The 8,981-nt window shown below is 49.6% G+C and overlaps 1 protein-coding gene across 1 annotated transcript; it reads left to right on the top strand.

Annotated features, from left to right (window-relative positions):
• Positions 1–1,829: 1,829 nt before the first annotated feature.
• GADD45G (growth arrest and DNA damage inducible gamma) lies at positions 1,830–3,372 on the top strand. Its single transcript, XM_090273977.1, has 4 exons — positions 1,830–2,047; positions 2,261–2,362; positions 2,454–2,667; positions 2,756–3,372. Exons 1-4 carry the CDS (start codon positions 1,995–1,997, stop codon positions 2,864–2,866), a joined length of 480 nt encoding a protein of 159 aa, XP_090130103.1. The 5' UTR covers positions 1,830–1,994; the 3' UTR covers positions 2,867–3,372.
• The last annotated feature ends 5,609 nt before the right edge of the window (positions 3,373–8,981 follow it).

The following is an 8,981-nucleotide window of genomic DNA, read 5'->3' as shown; positions in this document are numbered from 1 at the left end:
CAAAGGAAACAATAGTAAATAAATGCAGCATGATGCCGCCTGGCTCTGCCTGGCTGCAGTCAGGCTAAGACACACCAGTTTCAGAAAGTTAGGTGAGCAAACACCAGCTTCTTGGAATCAGAAGAGGTGGCCTAATTTTGCAGCTATCTTTTACCGGTAAGCCACCCGGGGGCGCCAGCCTCCAGCTCACTTGGTTATTTTTCTTCGCCATAATCTCTATCATGCCACAGAGCCTGCTTGGGCTTCCAGGAATTCCCCCGCCTGCCCGCCCTCCTGCCCAGTCTCTAGAGACTCGGCTAGCCACAAAACGAGAGGTAGGTGAAGTACACCCCAGCGCGCGTTTCAAAGTAGTGTAGAGAGCTGCAGACACCAAAAGTAAGTGAACAGCCTGAAATGCTGTAGGTCCAAAATGGTCATATCATAGCAATGTCTCTTAAACTCTCTCAAGTTCTCTTCCAGTTTTATTATTCCTAGAAAACAAGCTTTATATATATATGTGTGTGTGTGTGTGTGTGTGTATATATTTAAATAGTTAAAAAATTTCAAATTAGCATAAGAAATATGGACTCCTGCTCCATATTTCTAGTCCAACTCCTCCCCGGGTGGGTTTTGCAGCCCCTCACTCTGACTTCCATCAATGCATACTTTGGCTGGGGCTCAGCGGGCCCTGTCAAGCCATCCCCTTGACAGAGGCGGAGTGCCAGTGGCCAACCCCGGAAGCCCATGGAAATAGGGAAGTGAGGAGAGGGGTGGTCAGAATCTTTTTGGCAGCCTGTAGAGGGCGCCCCAGGAAAGGGATTCTAAGCCTCGTTTCCTAACCTAGGGACTGGACCTTGGGGTCCTGACAGAGTGCACCTAGCTTCGTAGGCAGTGCAACAGCCTTGTGTTCTTTTCAACTCCCGTGGTTGTTCTGCAAGCCTGCAAGGACCGGGTGAAGAGGAATTACAAGCAAACGGGCCGCGACTGCAGAGGGACAAGTGCAAGGGGAGCGCATTGAAGGGCGCAGGAGCGGCACGAGGTCCAGACCCCCACGCGCCAGGCAGCTCGGCGACCCCCACGCGCTGCGCCTTACTGCTTACCACACCAGGCAGCAGGTGGACAGCGCCGCTCTGAAGAGAAAGCCTCGATTGTCCCTCCCGCCACACGCCAGACCTCCTCTATTGTGCGCCCTCCATAGAAATGCAAACGAGCCACGTGTGCTGGCTGGCTACAATCTGCTCCGAGGCCCAGCGCCTGGCAGCGCTCTACCAGGGTGCGGGGACCTTGACGAGGACCTTCCCCGGCCTTTGGGTTGGGACTTTGAGCGTGCATTGAGGCCTCGCATGCGCGCTCCAGTGCTTAAGTATGCGCTGGAGGGTGTTGAGCCCAGACCTTTGCAAGCTTAAAGCCAGCGAGCACTGCGTGATTTTGCTTTAAGTTCCGGTTTCAAAGCAACAGTATCATAAACTCCAAGTTACAAGTAAACACAAAAATAGAAAGGTAGCAACAGATGCAAACTAAATCCTTTAGATTCTCCAAAGGCGCATTTAAAGAAGTGATAAGTCCTATTCGCAAACAAGGTTTTTGTAAAATATGTAACTTTTCCTTTTAAGGACTTAAAAAAATCGAGATGAAATCTGCAGGCTCTAGTCTGCCTAGTAACGCCCCCGACAAAACCGGCAGATTTGAGGCATTGTCATCCCGCAGCAGCAGCCCTCCCCACGTGGCCTTCTGGCACGAGCCAGCCTCCGCCACCTTATTTGCATGAGAAAGCGGGTGCCGGCCAATGGGCTCGCAGCGTCTAGCTAACTGGCGGTGCCTGGTCCCGGCCTATATAAGTGCGTGCAGCCGGCGACAGCTCGGCACACTTGCTAAGGGCGGGCGGGCAGTGACAAGCTGCAGGCTTCCACGGTTGCAGGCGTCCACATCTTCTCCTGGTTCGCTCCTTCCACGTCTTCTCTCGGTTCGCTCCGTCACCTCCCCTTTCGGATATCTCGCTGCTCGCCGACTACACCATGACTCTGGAAGAAGTCCGGGGCCAGGATACGGTTTCTGAGAGCACCGCCAGGTGGGTCGGCGCCAGGTGCTGGATGTGTCCGAGCCCCGCTCCGTCCTGTCCGTGCCGGGTCGGGCGGGAGCCTGTTGGCTGGGGAGCGGGCGGCGGTTACACGGAGGGGCTCTCAGGTGCGCCCCTGGGCTAGGGCGCCGGGGCTGCGCTTCCGCGGTTGCGGACCCGCCACGGTTCGTTCCGTCTCCGCTCACAGAGATGGCTCGTTTGCAGGATGCAGGGCGCCGGGAAAGCTTTGCACGAGTTGCTGCTGTCGGCGCAGCGCCAGGGCTGCCTTACCGCTGGGGTCTACGAGTCAGCTAAAGTCCTCAACGTGTGAGTATAAGCCGGCACACGTGTGGTGACGGGGCAGGGGCAGCACCTGAGCTCGTGGCCCTGACCTCCCACGCCCTCCTTGCTCACGCAGGGACCCCGACAACGTAACCTTCTGCGTGCTGGCTGCCGACGAGGAGGACGAGGGCGACATTGCGCTGCAGATCCATTTCACGCTGATCCAGGCATTCTGTTGTGAGAACGACATCAACATCGTGCGTGTGGGCGACATGCAGCGGCTCGCGGATATCTTGGGCGCTGGCGATGAGGCGGGCGCACCTGGAGACCTTCACTGCATCCTCATTTCGGTGAGTGCACTCCTCCGGCCCCCACTCCCCTCCCGCCCTGTGCCGGCTCCAGTGGCCAACCTGGCTGACCTCTGCGCTCTCCTCTCAGAACCCCAATGAGGACGCATGTAAAGACCCTGCCCTGGAGAAACTCAGTCTGTTTTGCGAAGAGAGCCGCAGCGTCAATGACTGGGTGCCCAGTATCACCCTCCCCGAGTGACAGCCCTGCAGAGGTCCTTGGTCTGATCGTCGTGGAGACGCCCGGGGGCGCCTAGCGCGGGGCTGGCTCTGTGGACACGCCCTCAAAGGGCACCAGAGTTCGAAGTGGAGACTGGCAAGTGGGGTGGGGGGGCACGTGGAGAGCAGCGAGGAGGCGCGGCTTTCTCCAAGGAGGGGACTGGACGGTGGCAGGGGCAGGCTGGCTCCTAGCCGATGACTCTACGTGTTTAGGGAGTAGCTGCTCGCCCAGTAAGGCCAGAGGCTGGACGTTGGCCGCAATGCTGGGAAGGATGGACTGGCCAGGCAGGCGTGACTCAGCAGCCTGCACCCTGGGCAGGAAGCAGGGGAAAGGCGAGGCCAGGCGGTTTGGACTTGCACAGTTACTGGACCTTTGACACACGTAGCAGTCTGCGCTACTGTTTCAAGACGGATCTGGGTGATGGTTCATTTTCCAAAGGATTATGCTGCTGCAGCTTTCAGTTTTACAAATAAACTTTCTGAAACAAACTTATTCTCTTTATTGAGGGTAGGGAGTCCTTTCTGATGGGAAGATGGCCATCAGGCTTGCAGATGATTGCTGAAACTCACGGAGCTGGACGGCACCTGTTCATCCTCCTGTGCAGGCTGAAATTACGTATAGGTTCTAGGGGCTGGAAGTGGGGGAGGGGACACAGCCAGGGAGTTAGGGCAGGACTTCAGCCTTGCTCCTATTTTTTTTTCATTTTAGGAGGATTTTTAAATTTACAAGGCCAGGGCATACTTGAGATAAGACATCAGTGCAGCAGCTAAAGGCAGGCCATTCGACCTGATAACAGCAGCCTTGCTCTCCTCTCCCCCTTGACAGCTGCTTATTGGAACAGCCTGCCAGAGGCAGGCAGCCTTTCTGCACAAGGAGCATTGCCTTGTGCAGATGCTGCCTTTTGTGGTCCCTGAGGTTGGTGGCACATCGCTCTCAGGAACCTTTTCCTCTTAAAGGAATGGCACAGAATGCCATCAAGGTATTAACATCACACATGACATGATGGCTGTATGTAAGCATGAGTCATGGTTTTGTCATGGCTGTGATAGAAAAAAGATCTGAGCAAAAATGGGAAGGCATCATCTACACAAATAAGTGTAAGTAAGTCTCATCTGCTGTCAACTGTTCTGACTGTTCTTTGCCCACATCATAGGAGGACTGCTGCAATTTACTGTCCCATTTAAAGACTTATAGAAGAAAAATAATTTCAATCTTTTCAGTGAAGGCTTACTTTAAGAAGGACCTAGAAGGAAAAGTCCTGAGTGAATCAATCTTTTTTAAGTGATTAATATGAGTTTGTTTCACCCCTGCCTGACTTCAGCTTTCAGTAGGGGAAATACACATGGACCTGGCATGCTGCTAACAGGCTACCCAGCATCCACTCAGCCTTTGGGCAAGGGCAGTGGGCTGTTTTTCTATATAGGAAATTTTATTGATTTATCAGCAGTTAAAGGTGGCTGTTTTGCCTTATTGGGTGCCACTTTTTAAATTTTCCATAGAAGCATTTTCAGGACAATAGGACTGTATCAGTTTGATCATTCTGTGAACGTGAATGAAAGCATCGTGTCTCACATTTATCAGCCCTTAAAATACATTTCCCCCTCAATTAGAAGCCCAATGAAATAATTCAGCTGTTTGTGTTTAAATTTCATTAATATTTTATCTATTTGCTGCTTAAAATCCTGAGTTTTCCTTGCTGAGGCAGAACCTTTCAGGTGGGTTTCTATGCCACTCTGCATTCTATGGCTATTTGCCACAGAAAGCTATAGTAAACACCTATGGGGAATAATTACTTAGAAGGGACCCTTCAATGAGTATATTTAGCAGAATATTGCCCAGAGCAGGGGGGCAGAACCCCCTGCCTGCAGGCTGACCCTTGTAAAAAGTTCAGTTGGCAGCCCTTAAGACACTTGGCTTTCTCAGATTAGAATTTACAGCAAGGCCACCTGATGGAGCCCCAGGAGCTAGGAGAATTTGCAGGGGGAGAAAATGCATACTAGGACACAGTGCAAGCCCTAAAGTTTGTGCTAAATTTTGGGGGGATGAATGGGCATTTAATGCTATTAAAATGAAATACCTCAGAGGACAGGTACTAAAATACATTATTACATCCATACTTTGACAACCCTAAGTGGTAATGTATATATAAGCTAGTTATCCCGTGTATGTTGAAATGATCATGTGGACTATTAGGCACAGTCCTCTGCACCCAGAAAATGCTGAATGAACATTAATTACAACAATGCTTAAAAATTAGTGAAGGCATTTGCTAAAGATCACAGAACCCAAAGATTTGGGACCAGGATGTCTAGTCCCACACACCTCTGAGTGCCAGCCTGTTGACATTGGAAGGAAGATTATTTTTGTAAGATAACGTTGTAAGTTTATCAAAGTTTTATGTAGTCATTATAGACATTCATTTGTTTGTGTTCATTCATTTGTTTTGTGTTTCGTAAAACACAAAAAAGTGAAAGAAAAATATAAATGCACCTCTACGAGCCATCACCACACTTTGGCGTATCTCCCTCTCACCTTCTGTTTTTCCTGTGAAGTGCACATATCATGTACGGTACTTAAACAAATGCAACACTGATTGAAATAGCTCATCCTACAGAACAGCTGTTTCCAGAGCCCTGCATTTTGTCACCGCCTGCTTCTTTTCCTTAACATCCTATTGCATGCACTCATGTCACTCAATTACCTTGGAGGCAGGGTCTCTCCTGGCTTTAGCGGTTCCAGCACAGTTGCCACTTGCACCCTGAAGCGTGTGATGCAGTTAGGCAGTCCTTCTTACCTCAAGGCCTTGCCAAACTAGGTAGTTGCCAGCTTTTTGCATGCCTAAAGCTACCCCTATGCCTGGCCCAGGGCAATGGGAGTAGGTCAGGACATCTGTTATTTCACGGTGACCCTTGTTCACACAGGGAGCAGGGCCTTCATTCTCTCCCTGATAAAAAGAGATGACGAAATGATTGCTGACACTTGTTTTATTTTTAAAGGCTGCGATTATTAAACCATTAGCCTTAGTAGCACAATAGCATTGTTACTAAGACCACTTTTAAAAAGTGAAAAAAAGTTTTTTGGAAAAAAAGCAAGAAACAAAGCAAGGCTGTGGGGTCAGCTCACTGCATAGATAGTCATTTTTGCTTTTTTCAAAATTCTTGAGCTTTGCTTGGTTTTCCAGGCTACCAGTTCCTGCATTCTGCATTGGGGTGTGTCCCCTCCAAAAGCCAAAAGCTAATTGTCTTTCCCTAGCCACCAAAGGGAGACTTTATGACTTAACTGGGGGCAGTGAAGCAGGTCTGACCTGGTGCACCTGAGCTGTTAGAAGAGGGATGGTGGAGCTGACAGGTGGGACCCACTGGGGACCCCAGGATGCCTAGAGCTGGGCTAGGACAAAGTTACACTGGGTCTTTGTAAGCAGTACTGTTTTTAAGTATAGATCAAATTTTTCTGATTTAACCTCTAGAAAAAAATTGCCAGACAATTTACTTCTTTGGACAAATAAAGTGTGCATGTAAAGATCACGGAAGTCCTCACTACCAACTGCTATCAGTGATGGGTGAGGGCTACTTGCTGGAGTCTGGATTCTGGGAACAAGTGCTGCTGGAAGCTGCTGGAAATGCCTCCAGGTCTGCATGACTTCAGCCCAACAGGCAACAGAGATCTTTCAGAGCCTGAGCGAGTGGGGCCTGGGAGTGGCTGCTGCTTCTCCACCTCATTCTGGGGAAGACGTTAGTTCATTGATTGGTTGATTTGTTCATTCATTCATTCATTCATTCACTACCCTTTCATCGATTTTTCCATTTGTTCAGTGGACATTTACTGTTCCGAGCATTTTCCTGGACAGGGACTCCTGATGAGACCTGTGATCTAGACTCCAGCAGAGAAAGGAGACCCAGAGCAGTCAGTTTGACAGTGCTGTGACGAGGCCAGGGCCTATGTCCTCAGGGTCACTCACTCTACCATCCTAGAAAACTCAACCAGGAAGAAAAGGTGAGATGGGAACACAGCAACACCATTTTCCCATAACAGTAGTTAATTTTATGAGAACCATACAGGCGACCTAACAAATATGTCACAGTTGGCATTGCAGGCCATTATGGCATTCTAACTGCCCTCTGCCTCTCTCCCTCTCCCATTTATTTCCTTTCTTCTTATTCCTCTCCAGTCCAACCTTCTCAGGCTGTGACCATCTCTTTCCTCTCCAAGATTTTAGTGACTTCCCACTTCATACCAAATTATTCTCCCCCCTCCCTCCTGCCCTCCCCCATTCTCCCTTCCATCTCTTCTTGGTCTCATTCCTTCCCTCCCCTTTGCCCTTCTCTTCTTTTCCTCCTCTCCTCCCTTCTCTTCCCCTCCCCTCAACCCTGTTTCCCTCCCCACTCCAAATTATTGAGCTCCTGCCTTTACCAGACCCTGGGGACATAGCCATGCTCTTCTTGTGGTGTGACAGCTCCCTAGCCTGGCACTTGGGCTCTCTCCCATTCAAGCTTTCTTATTAATGTTGTTCCTTCCCTGGTGACCTGAGCCTATGCATCTCTATCCACCCCTCCCCTTCTCAGGCCCTGGCCTTGTGGGTTAAGCCCCCCACACCCTCCTGACTGATCCTGAAGTCCATGGGTATCCTAGACCCCAGTAAAAAGTGTGACACTTTGTCCCTCTGATAGGGGAACTTAAGAGTTAAAAATTTTAGCTTCAGTCATAATTGATATGCTTAAGTGATTAATGCACGTGGAAAGCTATTATTCCAGGAACTGGAATGCATGACCACATCACTCCAGAGGTTCAATCTTTGTGTTGCAGGGGGTCAGCAAGTGATGGAAATGGTGTTCCAGGGAGAGAACACAAAAACATTGATCAATAGATAAAGAAGTACTAGGAAAATCACACTGACTACAATTCTTATCCAATTAATCTTTTTTCCAAATCCCTTACCTACCATTTCTCCTCCTTATAAAGAGGTTGGCTTGAATTGTTAAAATGGTTTTTGAGGGTACATAATCCGCTGTCTTCTAGATCACTGGCTTTTGAATAATGCACCCATGAAGATTCAATCCTTGTCTCTACTTATTGGTTCTGGCAGTGACAGGAAGCATGAATGCTGACTTTTCCAGTTTTACTTCTAGAGATCAAGGCTCTGACCTCTGAAGTGGGCTCATCACACAGGGATGGGGCTGTGGAGACCAGGCAGTGAGACTTCCCAGGGAAGGAGCTGGCATGCCTCTACCCTGGGCAAATGTGGGCTCCCTGTCTTCGTGATACTCTTGTGTCCCCATCCAACCTCCCTAGCTCCTGCTCTTCATCCTTCCTTCTGTCCAGTTTACCTGCCACTTCCCTCCTGGGCCACAAGTGACTTGGACCCTTCCACACATTTAGGGAATATCTGGTTTAGTGTCTAGTACCAGCAAAGCTCCTGATTAAAGGATTCCCTGGGAAAGTGGGAAGGATGATTGAGTCCTGGTCTTGACCTCAATAGGCCCATCCCTCATATCTTGGTTTCCTCTTCCATCTTCCTGCCTTTGCCTGAGTCACTGAGCATGACTGATAGAGGCTGACACCTGATAGATAGCCTAGTCATCTTGGGAGGAGGGGAACTGGGTGCCCAGAACTGCAGGGCTCACCTAGGGCAGGAGGTGGGGGCTGTCTGCTGCTCCTCTCAGACGGGCATCAGGCAAGTGGTGCAAAGTGAAAGCAGACGGGCAACTGTGCTCACCAGGCCATAGTCAATAAGACAGTTTCCTCTGCTGGGCCACTCAGCTTTGGAAGAGAGCACAGTGATTCTGGGGAGCTGAGTGGACTATGTCCTCCCATGGCTCTTTTTCACAATGAGGAAAATTCATTATAACATTGCAGAAGATGCATCATCACAGGGAATATGGCCTGACCAGAAATGAGGGACAGAACATGTTGATAACTCAGTATGGAACCCAGCGCCTCATTATTTCTCTGCTTCTTGGGAGGGCAGGCTTATCCGGCAGACCTGTCTTCTAAGCAGAAAGGAGTGGTGTTTGGACAGATATGAAGAAATAAGCCCTTGAAACTGAACTAAGAGAGTCAGACTGAAAATCAGTGAAGATTAAAGGAATCTTTTACAGGA

Source organism: Furipterus horrens, unplaced genomic scaffold (assembly GCF_987537825.1).
Source record: "Furipterus horrens unplaced genomic scaffold, mFurHor1.1.pri manual_scaffold_4, whole genome shotgun sequence".
In the NCBI taxonomy this organism is placed as follows: Eukaryota; Metazoa; Chordata; class Mammalia; order Chiroptera; family Furipteridae; genus Furipterus; species Furipterus horrens.
Note: the sequence above shows the minus strand (reverse complement) of the source record. Positions and strands in the feature narration are given on the sequence as shown.